At 40.8% G+C, this 18378-nt stretch overlaps 1 protein-coding gene across 2 annotated transcripts in view; it reads right to left on the bottom strand.

Moving 5' to 3' along the window:
* The window catches only part of LOC124615357 (trafficking protein particle complex subunit 13), a 218862-nt gene that overhangs the window by 21686 nt on the left and 178798 nt on the right, over window positions 1-18378 (bottom strand). For both annotated transcript variants that reach the window (XM_047143171.1, XM_047143172.1), the window contains one exon: window positions 2458-2611. In XM_047143171.1, coding sequence (XP_046999127.1) covers window positions 2458-2611 — 154 coding nt within the window. The remainder of the gene's footprint in view (window positions 1-2457; window positions 2612-18378) is intronic.

Genomic DNA, 18378 nt, shown 5'->3' on the forward strand with positions numbered 1-18378 from the left:
AAGAGTCTTTCATTTCAGGCGGTATGTAAGTTATATGTTAATATATGCCAAATCCATTGGTGATGTCATACAGCACTCACAGTAGTGGTTAATAATGAAAGGTGGTGGGTATGTCACCCTGTAACATTACGTACATGATCACAATGTAATGCTTTTACAAGAAAATAATGTGCCACAACCTCTAGTGCCTGGTAGTAATGTCTTATCATTCTCCTGAGTTCAAAATCTCATTCATTATGGGGGGATGCTGACTCAGTTTTTCAGCTGAGTAAGGGGAGAACATGAAGATGTTCACTGTGGATAGTTGTTGCTTGTTTATGGGCCTGAAATCATGTTTTCTGAACAGAACTGTAATTAGTGCAAAGGGCACAGAAGCATGTTCATGATCCAGGAGTCACCAGCAAAAGGTCTTAGAGTGAGCAGCAATGAAGAGCGAACTATGTTTTATATTACAAGCTATCTGGAGCACACTGTATGTACTTCAAAGAACATTGTACAATATGGACTAACTGGATGAAGCGGTGCAGTTGTTTAGACAATGATCTCATATTTGGGAGGACAGAGTTTACTCTGTCTAGCCATATTGATTTAGGTTCCTATTTCAGGAAAATGATGTGATGGTTCCTTCACAAAGGCCATAGCTAAACACCTGTTATATCCTTATAAAAACGTAATTATATGTTCTGCGTGTATGTATATTCTGAGCTATTTATTTTCAATGTATTGTGATAACAAAACCAGTAACATTGTAAGATGATTATTGGATGAATAAATACAAAACATTAAATAATTTGAAACCCGAATCCTATATTCAGCATGATTGACATGCTCATGGGTCCTTGGGGTACTGATAGCAGATTTGTAAGAATAGTAGAACTTATTTCCATTAAAATCTGAGATACCGTCTACATGGTGTACATCAAGTCCGGGAACACTTTCAATTATTTATTACATGAGAACCAAACACTGTGCATATGTCATTTTGAAGAGAAACCCAGAAAGTTTTTTTCATGTATACCGCCAGAGACAGTGTAGTTTGGTAATTTGCCAATAGAGCTAGTTACAAACATGGCGAGTTCAGGTGCAGAGCAAGCTCTCTGTGTGTTGGAGTTCAACAAACAAGTGTGCTACAGCTGTTCAACGAATGTTTAGAACCAAGTACGGTGAGCAGCCACCAGCAAGAAAGGCCATTTACCACTGGCACAACAAATTTGTTACGACAAGTTGTTTGTGATCGGCAAAGAGAAGTGGACGTCCCAGTGTGAGTGAAGTCAATGTGGAGCACATAAGAGACATTCATAAGGAGTCCAAAGAAATTGGTGCATCGTGCATCCCCTGAACGTGAAATGGTTCAAATGACAGTGTGGAAAGTCCTACAACAGAAGCTGTCTTGAAACCATTCAAATTGGAGCTAGTGCAGAAGCTCAATGATGATGACAAAGATAAACGTTTTGAGTTTTGTTCACAGTTGCAACAACTGAATGAGGATGGGGATGGCATTTTTGATTGACAAAGCCATCTTTCACAGTAATGAGAATGTGAAACAAGCATAATTGCCAAATCTGGGGTACAAAGCATCCACACGAATGCATTGAATTTTAGTGTGATTCCCCAAAGGTAAATGTTTTTTGTCCCTTGTCACATCGAAAACTGTACATTCCTACTTGGACATGTTGCAGCAATGGCTGATGCCTCAAATGCAATCGGACTCTCCATTCACCTTTCAGCAGGAGGGCTCTCTGTTCATCTTTCAGCAGGATGGGGCTCCACCTCATTTTCATCGTGAAGTTCGTGGGTACCTGAACACAGAGCTGATGCATCGATGGATAGGCCTTGCTACAGAAGGAAACAGCTCTGTCTCATGAAATGGCCTCCCCAATCACCATATCTCACTCTGTGTGACTTTTTTCATGGGGACACATTAAAGATATGGTGTATGTACTGCCTCTACCACGTGATGTAGCAGAACTCAGGAAGAGAATACGGGAAGCGACTGCAACAGTCAACGATGCCACGCTGCGACAGGTATAGGAAGGATTCGCTTACTGTATTGACATCTTCTGGGTCACTCATGGTTCGCATATCGAATGTTTGTCAAAAAAAAACTTTCAGAGTTTCTCTTCAAAATGCAATATGTATTACATCTGTACAATGTTTAGTTCTTGTGCAATAAATAATGGAAAGTGTTCCCGAACTTTATGTACCCCATGTATATTAGTGTCACACATTTCTGTGTGTGTTTCATCAGTGCCTTATGTAATCACATTCCGTATTGACATTAGTTGGGCTACTGCCAAGCTCATACACCTATTTGCAACATTTCAGTCATGTTCAAGTTCAAACATAAATTCTTTCACTGTAACAGTATTTTAATGTTATACATACAAGTTCACAATACTGCCAATAAGTAGATTAAAAAACACCAGCTATTTTATTAAAAAAAATGTTTGTTTTTACCTGTAAACCTGGTGTTGTAGGAACTAAACAGAGAGAGAAATATACTGAAGCCCCAGGTTCCAATTTACCCATCTGCCTGCCAGACACTCCACTCCAAACAAGACCAGATGCTGCTGATGACTCGAGTCCCAACACGAGGTCCATTGATCTTTCACTGTAAATGACAAGAATGCTATTATATGATGGGATCTCGATGGTATGATACTCTGCATACTTTCTAAAAATATCTAGGATAAATGTGAAGAACTGGGTAATGGTTGAGATATAAAGTCAGTTCAGAATCATGTTCTCTCAAATTTTCACTCAGATTCACTTGCTTCATTACACCTAACCCTTCATAATGTCTGTTTCAATTCTTTTTTGTAAAAATATAGACAGATAATCAGAGCAAAGAATTAAATAATAATATGTAAACAAAGGGGGGGAGACAGGGGCAGGAGGGAGGGAGGGACGGTGGGAGGGAGGGAGGGAGGGAGGGAGGGAGGGACGGAGGGAGGGACGGAGGGAGGGAGGGAGGGACACTACATACCACCCACCTTCCCACTGCACTGGGGGGGGGGGGGGGGGGCGGGGGGGGGGGGGGGCGGGCAAACTAGAGTATGGATGCCCTTGCTTACAAGAGGGAGACTTGTTTCAATCATTCTTTCTTTCTCAATGCCCATTCCTTTCATGACCAGCCACTCCTGATTATTTTTACTGTTTTTATCTGGGGGCATCGTCAAATAGATGCCGTAAATGTTATCGTCCTACATGAGCATCTACTAATTCGGAGCTATTTTGAACAAAATTCTTAGGCATCTTCAAAAATCCACTAGTTTTAAAAAATGAATGTTTTTAAGGTACAGTTTAAACACTACAAACAATGAAGTACTGTGGTTAATTTTAGGCCCTACGTTATCAATCTCCTTTAGTTTGGGGTGTCGCTCTTGCACACATACAATACCACAATAAACTAACAAATTACTAATGAATTCCCAAATAAACATATAAATTATCCCTCCAAAATTACTACCACTAATTACAGATTAGAACAGCTTTTCACTTCTGCCCTTTCTCTATATACCTTTAGCAATTTTAAACTTCTCTCGTTTCCACATATGTGGCAGCAACAACCATAATGTTTTACTATACGAACGCCAATCAGTTTGCTAGAATCACACTCTTCCTTCGTATACCAATTTGTACGAACTTCATTACACAAACTATCTCCATCCACACTATTTACTTCAGCCCCCTCTAAGTTTTCTGTTAGTTCTTCCACACATTTCGCCGATTCACTACCCACAGCATGCACAACTTTACTGTTTTTCCTCTCCAAAATATTGACACTTGTAGCTTCAACAAAACTACACATCAATTCACTGTCAAAGACTTTATCTTCCTGAAATAATACGTTGATGCCTAAGCCATCATCATCATAAATATTCATCTCGGCAACCTTATCTGCTGATACACCATTTAAATCACAACAAAAATTCACATAAGAAACCTTACTTTCCTCCGTTCGACAAATTAACTGTACGTGAATCGTACACTACTTTATCCTCCACCGCTACATTACACAAATTGCTACTACCTTGTTGTACAATTTTGGGACTTCCAGACTTGCTACATTCCACTGTACAAAAATCAGTACACACTGCCATTTCTACACACTTTTTATCCAGATTAACCCCCAATCCTACTTTACATACATTTTCACATTCACACACTGACAAACGTTTTAGATACACACATTCGTCAGTAAGTCTCATTTCACCTTGATTTGTGACTAGAAACACGTAAATTCCTTCCTCCGAAGTATCAATGCCAGTAGCTTTTACAACATTACATAAATTACTATTACTCTGTTTCTTTAAACAGAAATCCTCTACCTCCGCTGATACATTTTTTACTTCAACTGCTGGCGAGACCAATGCTAAGCCTCCCTTAGTAACACTGACTCTTTCCGCCGAAATACAATCACCCTCACTTGCAGCTGAAGAGACCAAAGCTACGCCGCCTTCACTAACATCAACGCTTTTCACAAACTCAAAAATACTTTCTACTGCAATTGCTACTATTTGCTCTTACCTCTTCAGAACTCTCCACACAATTTGCTTTCACAAAATTCCTCTCCTCTTTAACTTCTTTTTGAACCACTGAATCTTCCCATTCATCACCATTCGCCCGTTACCTCACAAACATTTCCAAACAGTTAAAATGCAGACTCCTACAATCACAGTCTCTGTCAAATCATAACCGTTTAAATTTTGTCGATTTGTTTGCGCTCTCTGTAGATTAGTTCAGACGTTCTTTGCAAAACAGTTTTTAGCATGGATAGGGACTGCAACTGCTGTGTTCGGATGCAGGCTGAGTTGGCATCCCTTCGCTCCCAGCTTCAGGCAGTGTTGGCTTCGGTCACACAGCTTGAGGCTGTTGCCAATGGGCATCACTGTGGGGGTCCGGATTGGGGTTTGTCGGGAACGGCCAGCTCGTCCCACGCATCCCCCGATCGGACTACGACTGTGGTTGCCCGGGATACTGCCCGCATTGAGGCTGATCCCTCACCTGTGGTAGAGTGGGAGGTCGTCTCAAGGTGTGGCAGGGGGCGAAAGACATTCCGGAGGGCTGAACGGAAGGCCTCTCCAGTTTGTCTGACGAACCGGTTTCAGGCTCTGTCTCAGGCTGATACTGATCTTCGGCCGGACATGGCTGCTTGTCCTGTTCCAGAGGTTGCCCCTCAGTCTGCAAGATCTGGGCGGTCGCAGAGGGTGGGCTTACTGGTAGTTGGGAGCTCCAACGTCAGGCGCGTAATGGGGCCCCTTAGGGAAATGGCAGCAAGAGAGGGAAAGAAAACCATTGAGCACTCCGTGTGCATACCGGGGGGAGTCATTCCAGATGTGGAAAGGGTCCTTCCAGATGCCATGAAGGGTACAGGGTGCACCCACCTGCAGGTGGTCGCTCACGTTGGCACCAATGATGTGTGTCGCTATGGATCGGAGGAAATCATCTCTGGCTTCCGGCGGCTATCTGATTTGGTGAAGACTGCCAGTCTCGCTAGCGGGATGAAAGCAGAGCTCACCATCTGCAGCATCGTCGACAGGACTGACTGCGGACGTTTGGTACAGAGCCGAGTGGAGGGTCTGAAACAGAGGCTGAGACGGTTCTGCGACCATGTGGGCTGCAGATTCCTCGACTTCCGCCATAGGGTGGTGGGGTTTCGGGTTCCGCTGGATAGGTCAGGAGTCCACTACACGCAACAAGCAGCTACACGGGTAGCAGGGGTTGTGTGTCGTGGGCTGGGCGGTTTTTTAGGTTAGATGGCCTTGGGCAAGTACAGAAAGGGCAACAGCCTCAACGGGTGCAGGGCAAAGTCAGGACATGCGGGGACCAAGAAGCAATCGGTATTGTAATTGTCAACTGTCGAAGCTGCGTTGGTAAAGTACCAGAACTTCAAGCGCTGATAGAAAGCACCGAAGCTGAAATCGTTATAGGTACAGAAAGCTGGCTTAAGCCAGAGATAAATTCTGCCGAAATTTTTACAAAGGTCCAGACGGTGTTTATAAAGGATAGATTGCATACAACCGGTGGTGGAGTGTTCGTCGCTGTTAGTAGTAGTTTATCCTGTAGTGAAGTAGAAGTGGATAGTTCCTGTGAATTATTATGGGTGGAGGTTACACTCAACAACCGAGCTAGGTTAATAATTGGCTCCTTTTACCGACCTCCCGACTCAGCAGCATTAGTGACAGAGCAACTGAGAGAAAATTTGGAATACATTTCACATAAATTTTCTCAGCATGTTATAGTCTTAGGTGGAGATTTCAATTTACCAGATATAGACTGGGACACTCAGATGTTTAGGACGAGTGGTAGGGACAGAGCATCGAGTGACATTATACTGAGTGCACTATCCGAAAATTACCTCGAGCAATTAAACAGAGAACCGACTCGTGGAGATAACATCTTGGACCTACTGATGACAAACAGACCCGAACTTTTCGACTCTTTAAGTGCAGAACAGGGAATCAGTGATCATAAGGCCGTTGCAGCATCCCTGAATATGGAAGTTAATAGGAATATAAAAAAAAGGGAGGAAGGTTTATCTGTTTAGCAAGAGTAATAGAAGGCAGATTTCAGACTACCTAACAGATCAAAACGAAAATTTCTGTTCCGACACTGACAATGTTGAGTGTTTATGGAAAAAGTTCAAGGCAATCATAAAATGCGTTTTAGACAGGTACGTGCCGAGTAAAACTGTGAGGGACGGGAAAAACCCACCGTGGTACAACAACAAAGTTAGGAAACTACTGCGAAAGCAAAGAGAGCTTCACTCCAAGTTTAAACGCAGCCCAAACCTCTCAGACAAACAGAAGCTAAACGATGTCAAAGTTAGCGTAAGGAGGGCTATGCGTGAAGCGTTCAGTGAATTCGAAAGTAAAATTCTATGTACCGACTTGACAGAAAATCCTAGGAAGTTCTGGTCTTACGTTAAATCAATAAGTGGCTCGAAACAGCATATCCAGACACTCCGGGATGATGATGGCATTGAAACAGAGGATGACGCGCGTAAAGCTGAAATACTAAACACCTTTTTCCAAAGCTGTTTCACAGAGGAAGACCGCACTGCAGTTCCTTCTCTAAATCCTCGCACAAACGAAAAAATGGCTGACATCGAAATAAGTGTCCAAGGAATAGAAAATCAACTGGAATCACTCAATAGAGGAAAGTACACTGGACCTGATGGGATACCAATTCGATTCTACACAGAGTACGCGAAAGAACTTGCCCCCCCTTCTAACAGCTGTGTACCGCAAGTCTCTAGAGGAACGGAGGGTTCCAAATGATTGGAAAAGAGCACAGGTAGTCCCAGTATTCAAGAAGGGTTGTCGAGCAGATGCGCAAAACTATAGACCTATATCTCTGACGTCGATCTGTTGTAGAATTTTAGAACATGTTTTTTGCTCGAGTATCATGTCTTTTTGGAAACCCAGAATCTACTCTGTAGGAATCAACATGGATTCCGGAAACAGCGATCGTGTGAGACCCAACTCGCTTTATTTGTTCATGAGACCCAAAAAATATTAGATACAGGCTCCCAGGTAGATGCTATTTTTCTTGACTTCCGGAAGGCGTTCGATACAGTTCTGCACTGTCGCCTGATAAACAAAGTAAGAGCCTACGGAATATCAGACCAGCTGTGTGGCTGGATTGAAGAGTTTTTAGCAAACAGAACACAGCATGTTGTTATCAATGGAGAGACGTCTACAGACGTTAAAGTAACCTCTGGCGTGCCACAGGGGAGTGTTATGGGACCATTGCTTTTCACAATATATATAAATGACCTAGTAGATAGTGTCGGAAGTTCCATGCGGCTTTTCGCGGATGATGCTGTAGTACACAGAGAAGTTGCAGCATTAGAAAGTTGTAGCGAAATGCAGGAAGATCTGCAGCGGATAGGCACTTGGTGCAGGGAGTGGCAACTGTCCCTTAACATAGACAAATGTAATGTATTGCGAATACATAGAAAGAAGGATCCTTTATTGTATGATTATATGATAGCGGAACAAACACTGGTAGCAGTTACTTCTGTAAAATATCTGGGAGTATGAGTGCAGTGGTAGCAGTTACTTCTGTAAAATATCTGGGAGTATGAGTGCAGAACGATTTGAAGTGGAATGATCATATAAAATTAATTGTTGGTAAGGCGGGTACCAGGTTGAGATTCATTGGGAGAGTGCTTAGAAAATGTAGTCCATCAACAAAGGAGGTGGCGTACAAAACACTCGTTCGACCTATACTTGAGTATTGCTCATCAGTGTGGGATCCGTGCCAGATCGGTTTGACGGAGGAGATAGAGAAGATCCAAAGAAGAGTGGCGCGTTTCGTCACAGGGTTATTTGGTAACCGTGATAGCGTTACGGAGATGTTTAATAAACTCAAGTGGCAGACTCTGCAAGAGAGGCGCTCTGCATCATGGTGTAGCATGCTCGCCAGGTTTCGAGAGGGTGCGTTTCTGGATGAGGTATCGAATATATTGCTTCCCCCTACTTATACCTCCCGAAGAGATCACGAATGTAAAATTAGAGAGATTAGAGCGCGCACGGAGGCTTTCAGACAGTCGTTCTTCCCGCGAACGATACGCGACTGGAACAGGAAAGGGAGGTAATGACAGTGGCACGTAAAGTGCCCTCCGCCACACACCGTTGGGTGGCTTGCGGAGTATAAATGTAGATGTAGATGTAGATGTAGATCATCCATCACTGGGAAACATGGGTTGCATTGAGAGACAAATATTTATAGAAGGAGTAACACCATCACTAACTTTCATAGTCGTAACTTTATTATTGTCAATATTATTATTATTATTGTTATTGATATTACTTTAGGTGATGATAAAACTTTGTGACCATTCCTTGTAAAAATCTATTGTGTCCAACTTCTTCCCTTTATTACGAAAGTCTTGTTCTTCTTTCTGTCCTGCTGGTCCTTATCAACTGACAAAACTTATCATCCATTTCTATTTTGCTTCTTTGAATTTTAATGACAGACATCCTAATTTTTTATTTGCTTATTACCATTAATTTTTTCTATTAATTTTAATGGACCAATCACTTCAATGGTGGATGAAGCTGACAACCTCAAATAGTGTTATTCATATGAATGCAATTCAGAAAACACAAGCTGTCAACTTAGATTGTAACTCAGTATTTATTAGCATGGTCAGCATGACCTGAAGGGCAGTAAACCTTTGATGTAGAAGTCAAGAGGTGTTTTATATATACACATACGTAGAAATGGAAAAGAATTTAAAGGATAATGCAATTGCATTATTAGAAATGGTCTGCTTGTATGAATTTAGGCTATTCGGACTTCCTCTCTTACATTTCAATTGTAGATGCTGGCAGCTGACTTCAAGAACACCAGTGCATGTCAAAAAATGAAGAAAATCCTCCTTACTGGGCTACACTTCACTTCAATAAAAATACTTAATACTGTTGTTAAGTCTTCGCTTATTCATACACACATATAATACATAACACTCATAATACTCCATACTCCATATAATACTCCATACTCCATATACTGCAACAATGCATATTTGCATTTTTCATTTGCCTTATGACATTTGTATAAATAACCTTATAGCGACTAAATTGTTCACTTGAGATGCGGCCCGTTTCTTTATTTGATACCTACTACTCTTGATGTAATTCTCTCCTTCTGCACCATGACAATGCACTGGTCATAGAAATAAAAAAAAAAAAAAAAACAACTTAAAAATAATTGCACTACTTAGCTCAGTGGCCACTGATACATTTGATAATTACATCCGTCCACAGGTATTTCCATACTTTGTTTAAATTCATAGACATTCATTTATTCTGTTACCCATTATGATTCATTTACCCTGCAAAGAAAAATATTTTACATTTCTTATGGTATTTTATCGTTTCTTCTTAGCTTACACGTCACATATGTTTTTTCATAACGCTTCCTTTTGCTTGTAAATATGTTGTATATAACTTAGTACTTAATTAAATCTCTGTGTACATATATCAATAGGTTTCTTAGTTCTTAGACAATAGATGCAATTCTTAGTATTTAAGTTAGGTACATGCACATATCGCATTCCTGTTTGGCTGTGCCTTCTGCCAGTCTGTCGTGCATGCACACAGGACAATGCCTCCTCTCCTACTACTGGCGTCAGCACGTATTGTTGAGTGTGGACTGCTGAGCTGTCATCTAATTTTGCTTATACTTTTTGCTTTGCCTGAAGCGGCGTATTACTTCTCATTGCTGTTGATTTTATGCCTACATGCACAAAGCAAAAGAATTACATCTACATCTAGATCTACATGGATATTCTTTCAAACCACATTTAAGTGCCTGGCAAAGGGTTCATCGAACCACCTTCACAATTCTCTATTATTCCAATCTCGTATAGCACACAGATAGAACAAACATTTATATCTTTCCATTGTTGTTATTGTTGTTGTGTTCTTCAGACCTGAGACTGGTTTGATGCAGCTCTCCATGCTACTCTATCCTGTGTAAGCTTCTTCATCTCCCAGAACTTACTGCAACCTACATCCTTCTGAATCTGCTTAGTGTATCCATCTCTTGGTCTCCCTCTACGATTTTTACCCTCCACGCTGCCCTCCAATACTAAATTGGTGATCCCTTGATGCCTCAGAACATGTCCTACCAACCGATCCCTTCTTCTAGTCAAGTTGTACCACAAACTTCTCTTCTCCCCAATACTATTCAATACCTCCTCATTAGTTATGTGATCTACCCATCTAATCTTCAGCATTCTTCTGTAGCACCACATTTCGAAAGCTTCTATTCTCTTCTTGTCCAAATTATATATCGTCCATGTTTCATTTCCATACATGGCTTCACTCCATACAAATACTTTCAGAAACGACTTCCTAACACTTAAATCTATACTCAATGTTAACAAATTTCTCTTCTTCAGAAACGCTTTCTTTCTCATTGCCAGTCTACATTTTATATCCTCTCTACTTCGACCATCATCAGTTATTTTGCTCCCCAAACAGCAAAATTCATTTACTACTTTAAGCGTCTCATTTCCTAATCTAATACCCTCAACATCACCCGACTTAGTTCGACTACATTCCATTATCCTCGTTTTGCTTTTGTTGATGTTCATCTTATATCCTCCATTCAAGACACCATCCATTCCGTTCAACTGCTCTTCCAAATCCTTTGCTGTCTCTGACAGAATTACAATGTCATCGGCGAACCTCAAAGTTTTTATTTCTTCTCCATGGAGTTTAATACCTACACCAAATTTTTCTTTTGTTTCCTTCACAGCTTGCTCAATATACAGATTGATTAACATCGGGGAGAGGCTGCAACCCTGCCTCACTCCCTTCCCAAACACTGCTTCCCTTTCATGCCCCTCAACTCTTATAACTGCAAGTTGGTTTCTATACAAATTGTAAATAGCCTTTCGCTCCCTGTATTTTACCCCTGCCACCTTCAGAATCTGAAAGAGAGTATTCCAGTCAACATTGTCAAAAGCTTTCTCTAAGTCTACGAATGCTAGAAACGTAGGTTTGCCTTTCCTTAATCTAGCTTCTAAGATAAGCCGTAGGGTCAGTATTGCCTCACGTGTTCAAGTATTGCTACGGAATCCAAACTGATCTTCCCCAAGGTCGGCTTCTACGAGTTTTTCCATTCGCGTTAGTATTTTGCAACCGTGACTTATTAAACTGATAGTTTGGTAATTTTCACATCTGTCAACACCTGCTTTCTTTGGGATTGGGATTATTATATTCTTCTTGAAGTCTGAGGGTATTTCGCCTGTCTCATCTTGCTCACCAGATGGTGGAGTTTTGTCAGGACTGGCTCTCCCAAGGCTGTCAGTAGTTCTAATGGAATGTTGTCTACTCCCGGGGCCTTGTTTCGACTCAGGTCTCTCAGTGCTCTGTCAAACTCTTCACACAGTATCATATTCCCCATTTCATCTTCATCTACATCCTCTTCCATTTCCATAATATTGTCCTCAAGTACATTGCCCTTGTATACAGGGCTATTACAAATGATTGAAGCGATTTCATAAATTCACTGTAGCTCCATTCATTGACATATGGTCACGACACACTACAGATACGTAGAAAAACTCATGAAGTTTTGTTCGGCTGAAGCCGCACTTCAGGTTTCTGCCGCAGGAGCGATCGAGAGCGCAGTGAGACAAAATGGCGACAGGAGCCGAGAAAGCGTATGTCGTGCTTGAAATGCACTCACATCAGTCAGTCATAACAGTGCAACAACACTTCAGGACGAAGTTCAACAAAGATCCACCAACTGCTAACTCCATTCGGCGATGGTATGCACAGTTTAAAGCTTCTGGATGCCTCTGTAAGGGGAAATCAACGGGTCGGCCTGCAGTGAGCGAAGAAATGGTTGAACGCGTGCAGGCAAGTTTCACACGTAGCCCGCGGAAGTCGACGAATAAAGCAAGCAGGGAGCTAAACGTGCCACAGCCGACGGTTTGGAAAATCTTACGGAAAAGGCTAAAGCAGAAGCCTTACCGTTTACAATTGCTACAAGCCCTGACAGCTGATGACAAAGTCAAATGCTTTGCATTTTCGGCGCGGTTGCAACAGCTGATGGAAGAGGATGCATTCAGTGCGAAACTTGTTTTCAGTGATGAAGCAACATTTTTTCTTAATGGTGAAGTGAACAGACACAATGTGCGAATCTGGGCGGTAGAGAATCCTCACGCATTTGTGCAGCAAATTCGCAATTCACCAAAAGTTAACGTGTTTTGTGCAATCCCACGGTTTAAAGTTTACGGCCCCTTTTTCTTCTGCGAAAAAAACGTTACAGGACATGTGTATCTGGACATGCTGGAAAATTGGCTCATGCCACAACTGAAGACCGACAGCTCCAACTTCATCTTTCAACAGGATGGTGCTCCACCGCACTTCCATCATGATGTTCGGCATTTCTTAAACAGGAGATTGGAAAACCGATGGATCGGTCGTGGTGGAGATCATGATCAGCAATTCATGTCATGGCCTCCACGCTCTCCCGACTTAACCCCATGCGATTTCTTTCTGTGGGGTTATGTGAAAGATTCAGTGTTTAAACCACCTCTACCAAGAAACGTGCCAGAACTGTGAGCTCGCATCAACGATGCTTTCGAACTCATTGATGGGGACATGCTGCGCCGAGTGTGGGAGGAACTTGATTATCGGCTTGATGTCTGCCGAATCACTAAAGGGGCACATATCGAACATTTGTGAATGCCTAAAAAAACTTTTTGAGTTTTTGTATGTGTGTGCAAAGCATTGTGAAAATATCTCAAATAATAAAGTTATTGTAGAGCTGTGAAATCGCTTCAATCATTTGTAATAACCCTGTAGATCCTCTATATACTCCTTCCACCTTTCTGCTTTCCCTTCTTTGCTTAGAACTGGGTTTCCATCTGAGCTCTTGGTATTCATACAAGTGGTTCTCTTTTCTCCAAAGGTCTCCTTAATTTTCCTGTAGGCAGTATCTATCTTACCCCCTAGTGAGATAAGCATCTAAATCCCTACATTTATCCTCTAGCCATCCCTGCTTAGCTATTTTGCACTTCCTGTTGATCTCATTTTTGAGGCGTTTGTATTCCTTCTTGCCTGCTTCATTTACTGCATTTTTATATTTTCTCCTTTCATCATTTAAATTCAATATTTCTTCTGTTACCCAAGGACTTCTACTAGCCCTCGTCTTTTTACCTACTTGATCCTCTGCTGCCTTCACTACTTCATCCCTCAAAGCTACCCATTATTCTTCTACTGTATTTCTTTCCCCCATTCCTGCCATTTGTTCCCTTATGCTCTCCCTGAAACTCTGTACAACCTCTGGTTTAGTTAGTTTATCCAGGTCCCATCTCCTTAAATTCCCACCTTTTTGCTGTTTCTTCAGTTTTAATCTACAGTTCATAACCAATAGCTTGTGGTCAGAGTCCACATCTGCCCCTCTGTTTCCATATGAGTTCTGATTTCCTTTATTTAATTGTGGTGATCGTTTCTCCCTATGTAGATTGGTGTCAACAAAGTATTTTCACATTCAGAGGAAAAAATTGGTGAGTGGAATTTCGTGAGAAGATACCGTCGCAACACCTTTGTTTTAATCGTGTGCAGCCCAAATCCTGTATCATTTCAGTGACACTCTTTCCAATGTTTCGCAATAGTACAAAAAGTACTGTCCTTCTTTGAACTCTTTCTATGTACTCCATTAGTCCTATCTGGTAAGGATCCCACACCACATAGCAGTATTCTAAAAGAGGACGGACAAGTGTAGAGTAGGCAGTCTCCTTAGTAGATCTGTTACATTTTCTGGGTGTCCTGCCAATAACATGCAGTCTTTGGTTAGTCTTCCCAACATTTTCTGTGTGTTCCTTCCAATTTAAGTTGTTCATAATTGTAACTCCTAGGTATTTCGTTCAATTTATGGCCTTTAGATTTGACTGATTTATAGTGTAACCGAAGTTTAATGGATTCCTTTCAGCACTCATGTGGATGACCTCATGCTTTTCATTATTTAAGGTCAACTGCCAATTTTCGGACCATTCAGATATCTTTTCTAAATCGTTTTGCAATTTGTTTTGATCTTCTGATGACTTTATTAGTCGATAAATGACAGTGTCATCTGCAAACACCCAAATAGTTTATATATATTTGGAACACCAAAGGGCCTTTAACACTACCTTGGGGAATGCCAGAAATCACTCCTCTTTCACTCAATGACTTTCCGTCCATTATTACAAACTGTGACCCCTCTGACAGGGAATGGGAATCACGAATCCACTAACATAACTGAGACGGTATTTCATAAGCATGCAATTGCACTACAAGCTGCTTGTATGGGGAAATCCACAAATACGAAATCAATCTGAAATCCCTCATCAATAGCACTCGACACTTCATGCGAGTAAAGAGCTAGTTGTGTTTCACAAGAACGATGTTTGCTAAATCCATGTTGACTGTGTGTCAATAGACTGTTTTCTTCAAGGCAATTCATAATGTTCGAACACAATATATGTTCCAAAATCCTGCTGCATATCGACGTTAATGACATGGGCCTGTAGTTTAGTGGATTACTCCTACTATCTTTCTTGCATATTGGTGTGACCTGTACAACTTTCCAGTGGGCATGGATCTTTCACCGAGCGAATGGTGTATATGATTGTTAAGTATGGAGCTAATGAATCACCATACTCTGAAAGGAATCCAACTGGTATACAGTCTGGACCAGAAGACTTGCTTTGATTAAGAGATTTAAGTAGCTTCACTACTCTGAGGACATTTTCTTCTATGTTACTAATGTTGGGAGCTGTTCTTGATTCAAATTGTGGAATATTTACTTTGTCTACTTTTGTGAAGGCATTTCGGAAGGCTGTGTTTAGTAACTCTGCTTTAGCAGCAATGTCTTTGATAGTATCTCCATTGCTATTCTACACAGAGAAGGAATTGATTGTTTCTTGCCGCTAACATACTTCACATACGACCTGAAAATCTCTTTGGATTTTCAGCCAGGTTTCGAGACAAAGTTTCGTTGTAGAAACTATTATAAGCATCTCGCATTGGAGTCTGCACGCTAAATTTCAAGCTTCTGTAAAAGATTGCCAATCTTCGGGATTTTGTGTCTGTTTAAATTTGGCACGTTTGTTTCGTTGTTTCTGCAACAGTGTTCTGACCTGTTTTGTGTACCAAGGAGGATCAGCTCCATTGTTTGTTAATTTATTTGGTATAAATCTCTCAATTGCTCCCGATACTATTTCTTGGAATTCAAGTCACATCTGGTCTATGCTTAAATTATTAATTTGGAAGGAATGGAGATTGTCTCTCAAGAAGGCGCCAAGTGAATTTCTGTCAGCTTTTTTGAATAGGTATATTTTTCGTTTATATTTGGAGGATTTGGGAGTTACAATATTCAATCTCGTTATGACAATCCTGTGTTCACTAAGCCCTGTATCCATTTTGATGCTCATTATTAACTCAGGATTATTTTCCGCTAAGAGATCAAGTGTGATTTCACAACCGTTTGCTATTCGCATGGGATCAGGAAGTAACTGCTGGAAATAATTTTCAGAGAATGCGTTTAGCACAATTTCGGATGATGTTTATGCGTACCTTCGGAATTAAACATGCATTTTCACCAACATATTGAAGGTATATTAAAGTCACCACACCAACTATAATCGTATGAGTTGGGGATGTATTTGAAATCAAACAAGTTTTCTTTGAACCTTTCAGCATTTCATTTGAACCTTTCAGCATTTCATTTGAACCTTTCAGCATTTTATTTGAACCTTTCAGCAACTGTATCACCTGAATTGGGAGGTTGGTAAAAGGATCCAATTATTATTTTATTCCAGTTGCCAACAATGACCTCTGCCCACACTAACTCACAGGAAATATCTACTTCAATTTTGCGACCTGATCTATTCAGCGGAACCCCGAAACCCAACCACCCTTTGGCACAAGTCGAGGAATTTGCAGCCTACATGGTTGCAAAACTGTCTGAGCCTCTGATTCAGACCCTCCACTTGGCTTTGTACCAGAGGTCCGCAATCTGTCTTCTCAATTATGCTGCAAATGGTGAGCTCTGCTTTCATCTTGTAACCAAGACTGGCAGCCTTTACCACTTCTGTTAGCCCCTTGAAGCTGAATTACTTATGCCCATACACATTACTTTATCTCAAAATATACTCCAGAAGAAAAAAATTACATTTAGAGTTATGTACAATTATCTTGTGATAGAAAGAGAAAATGCTACCTAGCTTCATCATTCTATAAAAGCGTTTATATCTTTGTGAGAGTGGAGATTCTTGTCTCTCCCTATTTTGTCATAGGCTAATCTGTACATCCCAGGGTATGGTATTTTGGAAATTATATGTGGTCCTGAATAGAGTAATTGCCACTTACTATTTAGTTCACCAAATTTTGTCGATTTAGGGTGTGTCCGTAAAAGGACTCGCTGACCTTCAAGAAACTGTGAAACACATTTCCGTTTCTTATTATAAATTTTCCTTCAATACTCGGCCCTGTTTTCTAGTGCAACCATGGTTTGTTTCATTTTGTCTTTTACTGTTATTCCTGTAGTGGGTACCTTTGGCACGGGCAACTCCCACTCATTCATTTGTTTTGTCTGGAACGTCAATTTGTTACGTGTGAAATCTGATTAAGAGTGTGGATATTGACAACTTGCATGAAAGTAGTTACATATTCTTCCCATCAGGTGTGTTTGTGAGGGGCATGTGCCCTAATAAACCGGTTAAATTCTTTAAAGACTTGTTCTACTGGGCTACCTTCTGGGTGGTGGAAAAAAAAAAAAAACTTACTAATACATGTTTCATGCCCTGTGAGGTCATAAATTGTTTACACTTTTGCCCAAACGAAATATGAAGCATTATCAGTTAGTAGTAACTTTGGTTTACCTACTCTTCTCAAATGGTCTCCCTCAGTTCTTTTTCTGATATTTGTGACTGTTGCATTTTTAATGGCATACATTTTGATACGTTTTGAGAAAGTATTGTGTAGTGCTACTATGTATCTTACTCCTCCTCTACTTCTTGAATACTGACCAGCTATGTCCAGGGATACTATATCTAGAGGGTTTTTTGAGAGTATTGGGTGTAGCTCAGTATATTTTGACAAATTGGACTGGTTTGATTTCTGACATATTGCACACCTTAATACCTGTAGGACTTGCCTTCTCAAATTTGGAAAATAAGAAAGTGTTGCAACTTTTTCAGTACATTTGCCAACTCCACACACACACACACACACACACACACACACACACACACACACACACACACACACACCACTGACCAGATTTTTCATGTTTTCTATGAAACAAAACGCCCTTGTACTCCTGATACCACTTACTTATCCTTCCACCTTCATCTTGCTTGAGGTTTTGCATGATTTTACTCCATCAGTGATCTTGCTGTTGCATAATTTTCATTTGCTTACAAAATGTATGGGAATCAGACTGTTGTGCTGTATCTTGCATTAATAACATTTTGATTTCTGCATCTTGCTCTGCTAATTCACTAAATTCCTCTAAACCTTGTGGTAACCCAGACAAGGCATCTGCAATAACATTCTGAGTTCCTTTAATATAAATGATCTCGAAATTGAATTCTTGTAAATATAGACACCACCTAGCTAATCTACAATGCAATAGTTTACATGTTAAAAGAAATGAAAGTGATTGATTCTTACCCCACAAAAAATATTCAAACTTTTTAAATGCCCATATTACAGCTAAACTTTCCAATTCTGACACAGAGTAAGATCTTTCTGTTTCTGATAAAGTGGACTAGCAAAACTGATAACCTTGGGTTCTTCTTTATCTTCTTCTTCTCGCATCTGGAACAATCATGGCCCCAGCCCCTGAGATGAAGCACCT

This window comes from Schistocerca americana, chromosome 5 (assembly GCF_021461395.2).
Source record: "Schistocerca americana isolate TAMUIC-IGC-003095 chromosome 5, iqSchAmer2.1, whole genome shotgun sequence".
NCBI lineage: Eukaryota > Metazoa > Arthropoda > Insecta > Orthoptera > Acrididae > Schistocerca > Schistocerca americana.